At 40.4% G+C, this 18385-nt stretch overlaps 1 protein-coding gene across 1 annotated transcript in view; it reads left to right on the forward strand.

The window, feature by feature from the left end:
• The first annotated feature begins 244 nt into the window (after nt 1-244).
• kcnk10b (potassium channel, subfamily K, member 10b) overlaps nt 245-18385 on the forward strand; it is a 31735-nt gene continuing 13594 nt past the window's right edge. The window contains exons 1-2 of the mRNA XM_034195459.1: nt 245-721; nt 8603-9018. Coding sequence (XP_034051350.1) covers nt 667-721; nt 8603-9018 — 471 coding nt within the window. The 5' untranslated portion in view covers nt 245-666. The remainder of the gene's footprint in view (nt 722-8602; nt 9019-18385) is intronic.

Here is an 18385-nt window from a genome sequence, read left to right on the forward strand (position 1 = left end):
TACGTATGATAGAAGGAGAAATGCGTTGTTTATAAATGCACTGCATGCGTAATGCACGTTTTCTATAAGTGTGAATGATGTCATAGTTTAAATCCGCCGTTGAATGGGGGGGGGACTTGTAGCCTTCTGCGCCATGTGCTCAACAATGAGAAGATAATCCTGTTCTGGAGATTTCAAAAAAAAGACTGAATGCAAGTATTCGTGACAAAAAAGAGTGTGCACATTTTATTTTCCTTTCACGGATGCGCGTTGATGAGCTGGGAGGAGGAGCGCATCCTTCCGCTCGTTGTCCGTGCGGTATGTGCGTAAAGTTGATTCTTTGGACGCACTCTGGATGTGTTTTTGGACCGAATCGTTACTTGGATGTGTGTGAGAAGAGCTGCTTTGGACTCCTCGGTGAAAAGGTCTGACAAGTGTGTCCGAGAGAGCCGGAGGGAAAAAAAAAAAGAAAAAAAGGAGGAATATAGCTGAGAGAGACAATGCGGGTGTGCGCGCCGCTCACCCCTCCTTATTACAGTTCACACCCGCGTTCAACACGAGGTGATGCGCGGAAGATGTGAGAGGACTTTCTCTTGATTTGTCCAATTTTTTTTATTGCATTTTATTTAACATTCCCGCTTAGAGAAAAAAAAAATCGTTTTGATTGAGAGAAAAATAATAATAACAATGAAATTTCCAGTGGAGAACCCGATGAAGCAAGTTAATTGGGACCCAGAAGCAGGTTGGTAAACGCTGTTTTCTTACTATATGATCACTAATAATAGTAATAGTAATAATAATTAGCAGCCTTTCTCTGTTAGATATATTTATGCTGCATGGTTTTTATTATTTTCACCGCATAAAAACTTACGCAGGGTTATTATTCTTTAATTTTGTTTTTTTTTTCACATTGAGTCTCCTATTTCCTGCTTGTTTCTTTAATGTGTAAACCTTAAACAAAGCATTTGGGTGTATTTTTCTTTATTCTCCATCCTCAGCTGTTAGTTTGATCAAGCTAAAAAAAAATCGCGACCATCAAACCGGAAAAGGTGTCAAAATAAAAGTAGTTTTCTTTCCCCTCCCAAGTCATAGTTTTCAGAATTCAAAAATTTGTAGACATGACATCACTTATGGCGTGTTTTCATAACATTCATTAATTAGTTTATAGATGATTTTAAAAAAAAGAAGCTTAAAACCTGGGGGACAACACCCATTTGCTTTGCTGTAAAAACAGTAAAAACAAAAAGTAAAATGTCTTCTTTTATTAAAAAACGGTCTCTTTCTCTCTCTCTACACACACACACACACACACACACACACACATATATATATATATGTGTGTGTGTGTGTGTGTGTGTGTGTGTGTGTGTGTGTGTGTGTGTGTGTCTGGCATGCTTTTAGTCCAAGCTGTGCAATTTGGTACTACTTGCTGGATATTAAATAATAAATGAAGAGTCTATTTTTACTTTGTAATTTTGTATCTATTATATATGATTAGGAGATTAAGCCAAAATAAAAGAATGAGAAATCCAAAATTGCAACCAGAATAAATAAATATGTCTTTAGATTCCAGCCATTTAGTTTAATTGTCTGTGTTTTGCCCAGATGTAACCACTGACAATATTAATAGAAAGTCTGAATTTATTAAAACACATTTGCTTATTTTAGAGCATCAAATGTTTTGTATTTCTGCATTACATGCTATGTAAATGTCATGTACAACAAAGATAATGACATCAAGGGTGCCCGAAAGACTTGCAGTTGTACAATGTACTTAATATCTCAGAACGCTAAGTAAGATGTTACTTTAGGTTTCTCACCATGACACTGCAAATTCTGACACAGTTAGCATATATTTTTCACATTTGCTTCAAACTGGACAGCAATGCTCAGAAAACATTATATTACTAGGTGTGTCTTAGTTTACAAAGTCATTAACATTAGTCAGAAAATATCACTGCTAATTCAGGGGAGAATTAAGAAGTGGGCTGTAGGAGGAAGCAGGAAGTAAGATGCTGGCCTGTTGTAGACCCAGTCCCTAAGAACTCCTCCACAGGTGTTGACAGACTGATGACACACGTGTGTTTTCAATTGTGACCATCAGAGGGTGCTGTAGAAATGATGATGTAGCTGTTGCGAGACAAGAGCTTCAACAAAAGCTGTAAGCATTAGGGTTGTTTTTAAATTTGAAACTGAATAGTACTTAATGATGGAGGTGGTTTATTAATAGCCAACGTAATTTTATACTACAATGTGATCCTGCTTTTGCGATAACTCATTCACAATGATCATGTCTGAGCTATCAGCCAATCATGTAAACCATCTTTATTATTCATTCATAGAGCCTGTCCCAGCAGCCACAGGGCGTGAGGCAGCATACACCCCGGACAGGACAGGGTCACATATAGATGGACAAACACAGTCACACATGCATGCACAGCTATGGTCAATTCAGCATTGCCAATTCGCCTAACCTGATGTTAACTTACTCATTAGTATGTTGTCTGTCTCCTTGGTGATGATGGAGTATTTATTTCACTGTTATAGCAGTTCCCTGCTCAGTTATTGATGACGTTAATTTTAAAATAACGTTATCTGTTTTTCCTCCTCTTTCTGCCACTCTTCAAAAACACACTTTGCACAGTAGGTGTCTTTCCTCCTCAAAGCTGCAGTCATCTGTTTAGGTATCTCACAGCTAAAACCTGGCTCCAAACTTGTATAATTTAGACTGAAGAAGCCACTTGGATGAGTGGTAGAAAGACATGAAGACCAAAACAAGACCCTAGCTGATTTTGATTTTATTTGTACATGAAGGTACATTAGCTGCTAAGTGTGCTACCTGTGCTCAACACGAATGTAGTTTGAAGATACTTAAAAAAAAAGAGATGTTTAACATGTTAGTCATTTAGTGAGTTTCATAAGAAAAAAAGAAAGAAGAAGAAAAAAAGGTTTCATAGAGGTCAAAAATGGTCAACAACACAGGTTTTTCTTTCAAATCATCGCGTCAGCAGATGGTTTTTACTGGAATCACTTGCTGTCATGGTTGGTATCCAGGAAAAGCTGTACCCTATATGCCCTTAATGCACTCGCCTGATGTTGGTTGCCAGTGCAGCATTTCTGTTACTCTCAGGAAAAGCAAATGACAGCTACCATTTAATTTCCTCAATAAGCGCTTTATTTTGATTTCACTTTTACAGGATGTTGTGCATGCACATGTTCGCTAGGTTACCTTGACATTCAACTGTGAGGTTCAGCTGGTGAGTTAAAAGCTTACAACTTGTCTGGGGCCAGTCAGACTCAGTAGACTGAAAGCAAATTCAAATTATCCATCATATTTACTACATATTGTATTATATTTGCCTTCCAGTGGTGGATAAATGAAGCTTTGGTAGACTAATACACATTCTTCAATAACAAAATGGCCAAAGTGCATATAAATACATAACATTTCAAGGGTAGAATCATAAAATGTGCATAACGAGTAATATTAGTTTTCCATTCTGTGTTCTTTCTTGAGCGGAACTGAGGAATATATCTGTTTTATGGATTTAAGAGTCTCCGGTGCACATTTTCTTTGCCTTAGTAAGACATATTGGAAGCACGGAGCATCACATCCTGTTAGATCAAAACACTGCTTTCCACTTGGGCCTGATCTAATTTACAAAAATCAATATGAAGCATGACTTCAGCGCTTTGAATTTTGCAAAGAATATCAGCAAGAGTGAAGGGGAAAGTTTACAAAACAGTAGTGAGACCAGTTATGTTGTATGGTTTAGAGACAGTGGCACTAACAAAAAGACAGGAGGCAGAGCTGGAGGTGGCAGAGCTGAAGATGTTGAGATTCTCTTTGGGAGTGACAAGAATGGACAAGATTAGGAATGAACATATCAGAGGGACAGCTCAGGTGGGACGATTTGGAGACAAAGTCAGAGAGGTGAGATTGAGATGGTTTGGACGTGTGCAGAGGAGGGACCCAGGCTATATAGGGAGAAGGATGCTGAGGATGGAGCCACCAGGCAGGAGGAGAAGAGGGAGACCAAAGAGGAGGTTCATGGATGTGCTGAGAGACGACATGCAGGTGGTTGGTGTGACAGAGGAAGATACAGAGGACAGGGTGAGATGGAAACGATTGATCTGCTGTGGCGACCCCTAATGGGAACAGCCGAAAGACAAAGAAGAAGAAGAATGCGTGCTGAGACATTCGAAAGCAAACACATGCACATCTTAGTTTGGTTGTGCAAAATCACAGATTGTACCTGTTTATACTGTATAATAATGGTAATGAGTGTGTAAATAAAGGGCCCACCTATAATCACCACTTGATTATAGGTGTGTCCTTGCATTAACGTTCTATACTATGTCCATCAAAATGTCTGCACTAACAGTATTGATGTGGAGAGAAATATTGGTCAACTCTCAAACTTAATTTTCCAGCAAATCTAAAAGTATAGCTACAGCCACTGCCCTTAAATGCCTACAAATTGACAGTGGATGTTTTGAACTTCCAGTGCTTGTGAAAAAAGTTTTCCATTATTGATTCAGTCATGAAATGTAGATTAAATAATAAGATTCATAGCTCCATCCTGGAACAGAGAGTGAGATGGTTCCCGGGCGTCCTTGACTCATCGGGGCGCCGTGTGCCTGCTGGTATGCATCCACACGTTCTGTTTTGCATAAGTGGATATATTTTATTAAGCAAAAGAATGATACTTAAAAACAAAACCTGTTGCTGAGAATTGCATCATTAAAGACAACAAGCTCTGCCCATGGCTCAGAAGCACTCCCATTAGAGGAAGATGGGAGTGTCAGAGGTGACGGCTGTGGCTGAAAATAGCTTATGCAGTGCTTTAAGGAAGTCAACATATGTGCACTGCTGAAGAGCTGTTCAGCGCTCGATGAGCTGATCCAGCACGTACGCACAATAAGCATAGAGATGTAAGCCGCTGCTTACATCAATAATTTAGATAAAGAGAGTAGAGACCTGCAGTGGAGCTAGATCATAAATGATTTTGACCCATATCTACTGGCATTCACATCAAGTATCACCAGTGTTGCCACAGCTACTTTGAAAAAGTAATCCAATTACTGATTACTGATTACTCCTTGAAAAAGTAACTTAGTTACTTTACTGATTACTCAATTGGAAAAGTAACTAAGTTAGATTACTAGTTACTTTTTTAGTTACTTTCCCCAGCTGCCAACAACAACCCTCTGCCACCTCAACATGACAATGATACCTGTTTTGCCAAAACTCACTTTATAGTCACCCTTTCTTCACTTCAATGAAAATAAATACTTGTTTTATAAAAAGTAAAATAAAGACCTCTTTCTTGACCTCATATTTAACTGCTGACAGCACTGTAACAGTAAAACTTGCCATTTCTAACCTACATTGTTTATAAATGTAACTATTGAATTGTTTCTAACTTTTTTCTAACATTTAAATTCTCTCTAAACATTTTACTTGTCCAAATTATTATTATAAGTAGTATTAGTAGTTGTAGCAAACAAAAAAGGCTTCAAAACTGGACCTTTAATCTAGGGGTGTTGAGGGGGCACATCCCTGCCCCACGCCCCCATTCCATCTGGATTCGCCCCTGCTTTGGCGTCTGAGCACAAAGAATGGATAACATATTTATGCAGAAAACATGACCAGATTTACAGGTAAGAAAGTTATATTATGTTTTCACATCATGTGCTCCTCAGAAAGAGAGTTTAGGTGCATTTGAGTGGAAAATACTGTTAGTTGTTGATGCGTCGCGGAGGATCAGCTGTTTTTAACGAGCAGATACGGAGCGGCTCAGCACAGAATTCTAAATAAAGGAGAAAAAAGCATAAAAATGTCTTTGTAAAGCTCAGTGCAGGTGTGCTGTTGTCACCGTGCTTTAAGAGGTGAGGACGAGTCATAGCTGCTGTAGAAAACCGCAGATGAAAAGCTCACAGCTCGATTAAAGTGAGCAGTTCAGTCGAACCCCGACCTCCTGCCCACGGACCAAGTTTAATGCTGCTATCGACCCACAATGCAAAAATAATAGTAACGCACAGTGACTTGGAGAAGTAACTTTAATCTGATTACTGATTTGGAAAGATTAACGCGTTAGATTACTCGCTACTAAAAAAAGTGGTCAGATTAGAGTAACGCGTTAGCGGCATCAGTGAGTATCACATACTCATGGTGGCGGGCACAGCCAAGCTAATCGGCTAACAGATAATCCCCAAAGCTAACATTTTCCGTAGAGGATTTTCAGATAACTTTGTAAACCATTAGCAGAACAATTGGCTTCCACTAAATTTAATTCTGCTAACTTTAACACTCAAAATGGCTTGTCAAGCGACAAACCCAGATGACATCATGAAGCCAATACAGAAGTGCAGTTCCTTGACTGACCACTAGAGGCTGGCTCCAAAACAGAGCACTTTTTCATAGGATTCCGTGTTAAAATGTCCACCTTTAGAGCATTAACATACATGTTTACAACCTGGGGGAGGGTGAATTTTTTTTCTAACATCTTAGTTTAAGGTGTTTCAACCCATAATCCTCTGTAAATTTGGCGGTGTGTTCGCTTTGAGGGACAGCTGCTGAGCTGAGCATCACCGTGACTTGTCTTAGCTCAGACTCTGCTGGTAACGGAGGCTATGTCTGTTGTTTTGGAGTATTTTGTTACAAACACCTGGAATAATCTGTCTTGATGTGAGGTGAAACTTCCTCATGGGTCATATGAGACATTTCTGTAGCAATATTTGAGCTGAGTGAAATTCTTGTCGGATTTGATGCTGTGTGTTAACGGCATTAGCAATTATAGTAGCTGTCAGTAGCTTCATTTGTTAGGTCCACTTAATCCACCATTATTGAGAAAATAAGTGGGTCATAACTTTTAAAGTCCACAACAAAGTAAACCATCAGGAGAACAATCAGTGGCGGTGTCAGGGGGGGACTTGGTGGGGCTTAAGCCCCACCAATAATGAGCCAAGCCCCCTCTCAGCCCCCCCCCCCCCAATAATTCTGCCAATAATGTGAATAGCGACTGACATATTTGTGGATCTCAACTGCAGTTTTGTGCTGAGAATGTCTCAGTATTGCGTAACTGAGCAAAGTGATGAATGTGTGTGTTCGGTGATCCACCAATGCTGAATCACCCTTCACAAACAGAATTTTCAGTTTTGCAAATAAACATCTATTTGTAAAAACCCACACACAAGTTACAAATCAGAAATTTGTGTTTTGGATCACAAAGCACGTGTACAAATCAAAGGATATTTGTAAATCACCCTCTGTGCATTTGCAAGTATTAATGAGACAAATTTAACTCCATACTCCAAAAATTTAGGTTTCCTAGATATTTGTTACGACCACTCTTAAAACTTCACTTACAACTAAGTTTCTCAGGCTATATCTTTTACTTACTTTTATCGAATGGTTATGACCTCGGTGTTAAATTGATAATCAATTTTTGATATAGACGATTTGTGTAAGGTTGATTCCATGCATTGTCTTGAGCACCATTTCAATGAATTCAGTTTGTATACCTATGTGCAAGTTTACTGAACTTGCAATCATTCTAAGTGATGTGTGTGTGCATTGAGACCACATTTTAGAGGAGCACGGGTGACTAAAACATATACCTTGATATTTATAAAGGAATTTACTATATATTGTTCATTTTGACGACATTTTGTGGAGCCCCTCCAACTTTTACCCCCCCCCCCCTCAGCTCCCCCAACAAAAATTTCCTGTGCCGCCACTGAGAACAATCACACAGTCCCCAAAAATGTGATTTAATAAACACCCAAACCCAGCTTAGGCTGTTCGGATCCGATGTGTTCAGGCGTCTTTCGTCACCCCAGGAGGCATCTATGCTCCGCTTCTTTATGCATCAATGAGTTCATCATGCGACGCTCAGAACCTGACCCAGACACGGGCTTCATATCAGCTGTTCTAGGTCTCGATAGAAAACATAGGTGACGCCACACAGGCTTTGTCCAGTATATATACAATACAGTCTATGACATTTGTTTCTGTTGGAGCATGCTAATCCAAAAACATGAAACTGATGCATAGCGTGAAGGCAACAAGCATCATCTCTATGAAAGATGAGGTCAAGACGGAGTAAATGCATTAATTACATAATTAAATAATTTTCCATATGTGTTTTTTTTTATGTTGAATGTAAACTATTGCTTAATTTCATTTTGATCATCATCTGATCTTGGCATGCTACACCTTTTTGGGAAACAACTCTGTGTTTATGCTAACATATTTAAGTTTCAGGTCTTTAGGTCTGTTTGTCAGATTTTTAGTACCAAAGCAGAAAAAAGCAGACATTAATATAATAAAGGTTAGTGGACATTGGTAGCTTCAGCTAAATCTTTTAGCACTTTATCAGTTTAGCATTATCACAGATATCCTTTTGGTTAGCAGATTAGCATGAGTGAAGCTTAACTTTTGGGTTAGCTGTGCCCACCACTGGTATTTTGAGAGGTTTTATTATCAATGTTTGCATAAAATTGTACACTATAACCAATTCAGGTCCTTCCACCAGCTTTTGTTTTATCCATAATTGTCAGAGTTATCTTAATCAGAAAAAAAACATAAAATTTAAAAATCTTTCCACTGTTCTTCTAGCGGCAGTCCAGACCAATTTGGCTCCTCCCAAAAAGGTTCAACCTGGGATGGTTAAGTCAAGCCTGGTCCAGGCCAGTGTGGCAACCATGCAGAACCCCATGGGTTACGACCCAAAAGCTAATGGCCACTGCCCACTGCCACGCCTTTCCATCTCCTCTCGCTCTGCAAGCATGGTGGCCAGCATGGACACCAGCTGTGACTGCTCAATGGCAGCGCTACATTCAGTGATGAAGTGGAAGACGGTGGTGGCGGTGTTCGTAGTGGTGGTGCTCTACCTGGTGTGTGGCGGGTTAGCGTTCAGGGCACTGGAGCAGCCATTCGAAAGCAACCAGAAGACCAGTATCACTCTGGAGAAGGCTTCATTTTTGGACAGGCACCCCTGTGTTACTCCTGATGAGCTGGAGGCTCTTATCAAGGTGAGTCTTCGAGCTCAGTGTGCACAAGTAGGTTATCTGAAAACCAACATTCAAACCCAAAACCTGCTCTCGCCCAATGATAGAGCTTCATGCAGTCTAACAATAGATGAGCACACTTCATGAGCCAATGCAGTATTGAAAAGGGCAGTCAACTCTGGGGAAACACGCAATCAACAACTTTAAATTTCAAAGTAATTATGTTGGTAGCATTTAAACAAAGTCTTTTCTTTTACTGCAGCATTGCAAATGTCATGGGATACGCATTGTTACATATTTTTAAAACAAAAATTAAATCTAGTCATCACCAAAATATTAATTTGTGTGAGAACAGACAACCCAAAGAAAGAAAGAAAGTGAGGTGTTAAATAAATATGTTTAGTTGGTAGATAAGAGTGAGAAACCTACAGCGTATAAGTCCTTCTGCAGTCCCATATTTAACTGTCACAGCTTGTAATATTTTTATTCTCAGCTTGGATGTTTGTGAGTAGAACCAGTTAACAACCTGAATGGAAGATGTCAGTTCTGTATCTAGACAGGTTGACCATGTATTTTTGTCAAACGTTTTGGTAGATTATAAATATATACATTGTTGGAAAGATTATGCTATGAGGACTCTCAATAACAAAGTTTATAGTTGCACAAACTAATACAGGGCCACTATTTAGAAGTTTCACAATGACTGTCATAAAATACATAATTTGGTCACAATCTAAGTAACCTATATACAGTACTTAATGAAATATCATAACATAAGGCTTGTTTTTGGACAGTAACATTTTAAGTGGCATTTGTGAATTTAACTCCGTATTGCAGTGCTTGCGAAAGGTTTCTCAAAGTAATTACTTGCCCATGTGGTTATATCAGCTATTGATGAATAACATTTCTTAATGCATTGCCATCTGCGGGATCAGAGATCATGAGTGTTCATCTTAGGCTTGCACCCGTGTCCTTTATGCAGTGAAATTCCTCCAGCTTCCTTGAATTGTTTGCTAATATTTTACACCATAGAGGGAGATATATGCAAATCTCTTCCAATCTGTCAGTGAGGAACACTGTTTTTAAATATTTCTATAATTGTCTTGCTGATTTCTTGACGAACTTTATCTCTTCTGCCATTCTTTGCCCCTCAAAGACTCAGCCTTTCATGGATACTGCTTTAGTACAATCACCTCTTTTAAATAACATTATTAATTTTTTTAGCTTCATTACGTGCTCCAATTTGCCCCCATCCTGCCTTTTTTGGGGCGCAATATTTTTCAGGCCTGAAATGCAAGAATGGGCGTGTATTAAGAAATGAAATGAAGTTGACCATACAAAACATGAAATATCCTGGTTCATACTGTCTGCAATAACATAGAAATCAAAGAGCCATTTTGTTTTTTGTTTTTATTTGCCTTTTTGTCATATCATCCCAACTTTTTCTGATTTCAGGTTGGAATTTGACTTCTAATATTAACATTTAATTGATGTTTTGGGCTCACTGTAGCTCACCATTAGCCATGGATGTGAATCATATTTGCTCAAACATGATGTCAGTTCCTCTCTATTTTATATTTACGTTTACTTTTTACATTGAATATTGAGTTGTACACAAATATGGATTACACAAATGTAATAACTTACTTTACCCCAAATCTAAACACTTTAGATTACAATTACCTTGATTCTTGTTTTTCCATTATTCCAAACTTTATTTTGATGCATTAATTGGATTCCTTATCTATGAAAACCTAAGATGAGCATAATTATTATGTTTCTGTGTTGATCAGAAGCCCAATCTGTGTTCTACAGATGCCATTTTGGACTTTCAAAATAGTGGCCATAAATGTATTTCAACAACATTAATATTTAGATTTCAATAGCTTTTCTGTATCCAAAAAAATGAATAGGTTTGCTCATCTACCAAGATTTTGAGTGAAATTTAAATTAGTGACATTGTGAACGTGATTAATCGGTAAGTGCGGATTTTGTAATACTTGTTTGCACGGTGTCAGTGTTTTGTACTGGCCGGTCACCCATCAAAGTGACATAAATGGCCAGAGCACAGAACAGAAAGTGATTTCAGATGTCAGTTTATGGCTGGCTGAGCTAAAGATTTGATTTGTGTATGTGTGTGTGTGTGTGTGTGTGTGTGTGTGTGTGTGTGTGTGTGTGTGTGTGTGTGTGTGTGTGTGTGTGTGTGTGTGCTGCAAAGAGGAATGGGAAAAACTGTCCAAAGATAGGTGCACCAAGCTTGTGGCATCATATTCAAGAAGACATGAGGCTGTAATTGCTGCCAAAGGTGCATCAACAAAGTATTGGAGAAAGGAAAAATATAAAAAATTTGTTGACATTCATGATACAATAGAATTGCAACAAGCTTTTACATCAAAACCTCTAGTTTATAAAATTGCCTCTTTGTTGTGTTTCATTGAAAATGTTTATTTGCATTTTTAATATTCATTAAATAATTGTGGCAAATTTCCTCGGTCACAGTTCACAATGCAGACCAGGTAGCTCATAGGGATTAATGGTAAATGGACATTGATGCTTCTCACACACACATATACACACACATACACACACGCGCGCGCACACACACACACACACTGATGTCAGGGTCCTGCCATGCAATGCACTCACTACACACTGAGAGCAGCTAGAGGATTAAGTACCTTGCCCAAGGGCCCTCAGTGATTTTCCAGCCTGACAGGGGCTTGAACAGAGGATCCTCTGGTCTGCCAACATGAGAGTAGAGAGCAGCTGACCACTTTCGACCTGGCTGTGTGAACAGCATGAAGTGCCCCATGAGTGTGCCGTTACCAAGCAACACACATCATCCAAGCCCCCCCCCCCCGCAACACAAGTGTCATGCGAGTCTGTTGCGCTTCCCACCCCATAACACAGATGTCGTGAGGAGTGTGTTGTCCCCTCCACACCACTATCGAGCATTGTCAGGTGCGGCTGAGGTGGCTGGAGTGCAATCGCTGTCCAGCGCAGCGCGCATCTGGACGGCTGTAATGTCCTGCTGGAACAGCTGACTGCTGTGTACTCACAACTCAGCTGGAGGACATATGTCCTCCAGCTGAGTTGTGGCTGAGTTGTGTTGTTGATGGCTATTGCCATCAACAACATGAACAACACTCCACTCAATGCACATGTGTGGGCAGGCTCTCAAGCTCACATCAGTTCCAGCTGACTACATACATAATTACATAAATACATAAAATAAATAATCACATAATAAAGGAACAGAGAGTGAGTCTTTTCTTTGAGCTGAGCTCGTTCGGTAAGGTGGGCGTGTCTGCACCAGCCAATGCTGTTGGGATCTGTGGACTCACAAGTCACAGCTGGAGAACACATACCATGTTATGAAGGACATCACCTTACAACAGTCCACCTTGAGGCATGTGCGTGGGCATGCTGTCCTCATGTGGAAATACGTAAAAACACATATCGCCTTTGCAATGGGTGGGAGCGACCGCATCAGCGCACACAACTTTAGGCTGTCCCATGTGAAATGAACCATCTGATCATGTGTACACTCAGCTGGCGATCTGATTGTCACGTCACCCAGGTCAGCTATGGTCCACATGAGGTAGTGTCCTTTGGCGTGCTGCTCACTGGACACGTGGTGCCAGAAGATGTGGACATGACAAGAGCACACTACTTCATTCATATCATTTCATGACTGTATGTCTATGATCATGGGTCATATACAGAAGAACAGAAGGCTCATACTTGTATAGTGCTCTTGATAAAAGGGATTAAATACTAGAAATCAGGGTGTTTTTTTGGTGTGTGTGTGTTTTTTCCCTAACAGCAGCAGCGCAATGTGGTGTTACACATTCCAGGTGCTCACACTGTGTTCGTGCGCACGTATGAGCGTGCGTATCATTCACGCCTGTCCGATCGTGTGTCGCTCCCGACAGCAGGTGGAATGTCCCCATTTGTTTTTTGTTCGCGGTTTTTCCTGCTTCTTTCGCCCAACTTCGTGGTATGTGTGAAGGGGCCATAAGGGAAGTCGTAAGCTCTTTGGAGATTAGCATCTCCACCAGTGGCCCTACGGGCCTCCATAGGCCCCTTGAGGTTCCATCATTTTACCAACAAAGTGATTTTATTACAGAAGTACATTAAAGTTAGGATGGCACCTTGTATTGTCACTGCTTGCTGTGATTGGTCCAGCTCCATGATGTTGCACACAGAACCTTTTTGGAACAATAAGCTTTGAGATAACCTCACAGAGGGAATCAGCCAGGTGACGTTTGCCCCTTAATTTGACATCTTCCAAATTCTCTGATGATTGTGGCCTGTTCACCGTCTCCCTCGTACACACTCCTCTACACCTTTTGGAGAAGCACCATGCCAACTACTCCTTGCAGTGATACCTTTCTTAGCCAAAAATACACTATCACACATTTGTAAAAAAAATAAATAAATAAAAATAATAAAAAGTCAATATCTCCTAAGGAGAAGTGTGGCCATATTAACCTTTAGCGTGGTGGGCTCAGTCTGGAGGGAATCAATTATTCATTACACAGGCCAGCAATCACACATCTCCTGTTGCTCGAAGGAAGAGCACTTGAGCCCAAGACTGTGTCCTGGACAAATAATCAGATTCAGAGACACGTTGTGCCAGTAATTGAGGAACTAACTGTAGAAAAAGGCTTAGCACTATGTTGCTGTAGAAAATTGCCCAATTACCCATGTATTAACTCAAGAGATTTTACTGATTCATTTAAAACAACTCAGAAAACAAGCCAAAAGACTATCTGGTCTTGTGATGCTCTGTAATGCCTGTCACCCAGCTGGAGATCATATGTGGCAATGCAGCAGTGATGACTCGCTGTTCTCAAGCTGTTTGACAGAAAAACAGCAACCGCGAGGAGCTCGAGCGAGATGCAAGAAGGCTATAAGGTGTAAGAGTGAGGAAGGATAAACGGCAGCTCTGCGTGCGTTTGTGTGCCCGTGTCGGTCTCCTCCCGTGTCCCTGTGCTGTCCACCTACCCACCGTGCACCCGTAAAGATAGCAGACCTAATTGCTTTTCCCCCTCAGCGTCAGGATGACTCACACTTCAGCACAGTGTGAACTTCTGCTGTTACTGTCACCAGTCAAGTCTCATTTCTCAGTGAGTCACTTATGTCCAAAGAAAGTTGTGGCGCTAGCGGAGAGATGGCGTTGCATATCTGCGGAGTTCTGCGGTAAAATATTACTAATATGCTGCATTTGAGCTCTAGAAGCATGAAGTTATGTTTCGTCACTCGAACAGCTCCACTTGCGTCTCCTCACTGTGAGTGAGAGACAGAGGGATAAAGAGACAAAGAGAGAGAGAGAGCACGCTGTCTATTTCTTCCAGACATGGAGCTGCACTTACTGTGTCAGTCGTTTCTCCACTTGCTGGAGTTTTGATCAATCAGAACGCCAGAGTGAATAGTTGGACAACAGCGGGAAAAATCAATGACACGCAGAGGACAAAATGGCAAAAAACAAAAAACAAAAAAACGCAAGCAGCAGCAAAGTTCTCCACCTGATATCCGCTTAAAGTTTTGAACACGCCAAAACTTACAGATGGACTTGGTGGACATCAGCTGACAAGGTGCGCACTTTGCAGATGGGAAAATTACCTTTGTCAAACAAAAATAATGCAGTCTAATCTTTTAGTCTACTAAACTTATTTAGTCGACTAAGGTTAGTTGCCCAACATTAGCTGTCTAATCTCCATTTCACATAGATGGCTAATCTACAAGTTTAGCCATCTAACGCTAGTCAATAATTTTCATGGACTTAGCGGCCTCGAGCGTGCCGTTGGTGATGCCTCCAGTGTACAAGAGTTTTGTTTCCTTCCGGGTTGGTTTTCTGCTACAACCATGGTCGAGTTCGGCACACGGTCGCCTTGGAGATGTGGATGGTGTCGCCGACAACCTGCTGAAAGGTCCCACAGGTGTAAAACCTCAACGCAATCGAAACCTGAAGAACTGCTGGCAGGCCATTGCTCCTCCTCATTTGGTGGTTGATGGCTGGCGCTATCATGTACATGATGAACAGGATTGTAGGTGGACTGAGGCACTATTGCTATTGAACCTCGGCCTCCGTAAACATCTCCAATGGATTATTCCAGTCCTGGAACACCTGTTCCTGCTGCAAGGTTGTCCTTCCTTCCTGCTTCATCAAGTGATGGTACATTATAGCTGCCATTTTTGAGGTAAGGCACTGATGTTTTGTCAACTAAAATAAGATTAGCCTCTTCTGTAGCAGGCTAAAAACTTTAGTCAGCTAACATGAAACTTTTGCCAAATAAGCACTTTGTGCAAGGACTAACATCAAAAGATTAGTCGACTGAGTTATTCAACAAAACAAGATTAGACCGCTTTTTGAAACCGGGTCCTGAGTTTGGTCGAATCAGCAAGACCTTATTAAAATACAAAAAAACAAAAACCATTGACTCAATTTGTACAATTTCTGTCAGTGAATGTCCGCCACAGTACCTCCTCCAGTCAATAGGTGATACACGTTTGATATGCAGTGAGTCACTGCTCCTATACAGTACCATTCATGGCAGTCCCCTTTATTGATGAGAAAGATATTGTCTCTTGGTAGATTCTTGGACGGGATGGTGGAATTCTATATCCAGGGTCGATCCAGAGATGTCTGTGTGATGGCTGGGAAATCCCAGATGACTGGGGATCTGAGGACCTCCTGCAGCCTTCATTTGCCTTCACAGCCATTGGGCTACAAGCCATCACCGCCTCCGCGTAATCCGCCGTTGAGGACTTCAACAATGCCATTACGGAAGACACAAATAGCAACTAATTGCAAAAAAAGGGTGTTCAATATTAGCTTTGCATCTCCTCTCTAGCCCTGTTAGAGAGGACATTTACACATGTTGCAGAAATAATCTGGAAAATGTATTTTTCTGACAATTATGATATTTTCATGTGATTTAAGTGATGTCATCATTACATCTTAAATAAACCATGCAATGACAAATGATTACCTGATTAGTATAAGATTTGAATCACCTTTCTTGATGCATTGGTTTTGGAGATATAACGAAAAATGTTTATTTTTCAAGTGATTATGACATCATTCATTTATTCATTTTCTGAACCTGCTTATTGTAGTTAAGGGTCACAGGGGCCTGGGGGCTGGAACCTATCCCAGAACACCCTGGACAGGTTGTCAGTCTATCGCAGGGCGATTATGACATCATTTCATTACATACTAGTGATGTCATCACAACATCACTTATACCAATGACTAATAATTACTTCATCGACAGAAGCTTCAGATCACTTATCTTGACCTACTGGTTTCAGAGATATCCTGGAAAATGTGTTTTACAAACTATTTTCTTGACAGTGTTGTCATCTAGAGACACTCGCTTAATGAACATTCTGACAACATTCTGTTAACCCATTTGTCCTGCTGCTCTTTTATTAAAAGAAACAGGAAAGATCATTAATGCACCAGACATCCACTATCAGTAAATCACCACTCTGAATTTAATATTTCATAATGATTAGAAATCAATAACGGAACATGGCATTGCATTATCAGAGTGCATTATCATGGAAAGTTTTGATCAATCTCAGCTTCTGTGCGGCTCTGTGAAGGACGTGGTTCATTTGTGTAATTGCTTAGAGGTGTTCAGGGTCAAGCTGTTGATATTGGTGATGGAAAAAGTGCTGCAGAGAAGAGTTCCTGGTAGCACATCACAGCTCACAGAGAGGGTGGGTGCAAGCGAGATGGAAGCATCAAGCTCGCTGGATCGCTGCCACCACCTCCTAGGGTAGGATAGAAAGGTAGATGAAGGGTAGAAAGACTCACCGAGAGGATAAGGATCTGCAGAACATTGGCCTGGTCTGTAGTGCTCCTGCAGCATGCACTCAAGGACTGCATGTAAGATTTGAGGGAGCCATTAGTGGTAGTGACTGTGAAACTAAATAATCTCTTTGTCCATTCAAAAAGCAATCAAACACCAGTGCCTGTCCTGAGTCCCCGTCTGCATCACTCCAAGGTGTTGTCCTCATGACCTAAAGGTGAGTTTGGAAAAGAAGGCTTTTCTGCAACAATAACGCAGCACAAACTGGGCAGTGAAAAGGCAGATATTCAGATAAGTGTGTGGCTATTTATATCTCTCCCTTTACTCTAGAAATAAGTTATTTCAGGGTTATTGGCTAATGCTTTGATATTGCCCTCATAGCTTTGCCTTGACTAGCTATTAAATAACATCACCATAATTTTCTAATTTTAGATGCAACCCCCCCCTTCAGCCTCATTAAAGAGGCTGTGCTGATTGAACCGATGTTAATCATGTGCAGGTTTATGAGTGAGCCTGTGCAGTGATGTGGCATTGTGCAGAAGTGTTCTTCCACTCTGTTTTTAAATGTATGCCGTAAGAGCTGATGCATATTTTATTACCGCCAAAGACCGGACTAAAAGCTCGCGCAGACAGAATGGAGCCCGTTATTTGGAAGCACAGCAAAGGTGCCCTTTGCTATGATGATAGTGTCAGCACAACCGGCCATTGTTTTGTACCAAAAGCAAAATTCAAGTTTTAAGTGTCCACAAGCACAGTATACTATATATATATATATATGTTAGAAAATGTATTAAATTAATGCAATATATAATAGATCCTAAATAACAATAGCTCACTGTTTTCAGAATCAGAATCTGAATCAAATTTATTGCCACATAATTTCTCACATACAAGGAATTTGATCTGGTGTCATTGGCGCATAAATAACAAGAAAAGGAAAAAAATTACTTCTGTAAATAATTGGTGCATGAATAACAATAAAAAGTAAATGAAAAATATTTGTACAGTAGATTTCAGTGCAGGGATGATCAATCTGTACCTTGTGGGAGTGGAGGCAGAGGGTACATTGGAGTGTCTGGCATTATATGTAAGTCCAGCTGTTTTGTGTCTTAAGGTTTTGGTCCTGATGGACATCATCAGCCTGCCAGAGGGGAGGGTAACAAAAAGTTTGTGTCCTGGGTGAGAGGGATCGACCACTATCTTCCTTGCTCGCCTCAGGGCCCTGGAGGTGTAGAGGTCTTGTAGGGATAGCAGATTGTAGTCAATCACCTTCTCTGCTACTTAGATGATATGCTGCAGTCTGCTCCTGTCTTTAGCAGCATACCAGATTAAATTATTATTTAATGATTAAATTAAATATTTCAAAACAAGCAACATATGCAATTGTGCACATACAGTCCCTGGAACAGGAAATTCAGAAACAGTGTGATCTTAGTTTATTCCCTTATGTTTTAACGTTTTTCAACACCAGAAGGGGGAATTCAAATGCAACTTTTGGAAAAATTTGTTTTGAAACAGCTGATAATGTATTGAAGCCCCATTTAAAACAGCTCCTATTTTCTTTT

The sequence above is a fragment of the Thalassophryne amazonica genome, chromosome 19 (genome assembly GCF_902500255.1).
Source record: "Thalassophryne amazonica chromosome 19, fThaAma1.1, whole genome shotgun sequence".
In the NCBI taxonomy this organism is placed as follows: Eukaryota; Metazoa; Chordata; class Actinopteri; order Batrachoidiformes; family Batrachoididae; genus Thalassophryne; species Thalassophryne amazonica.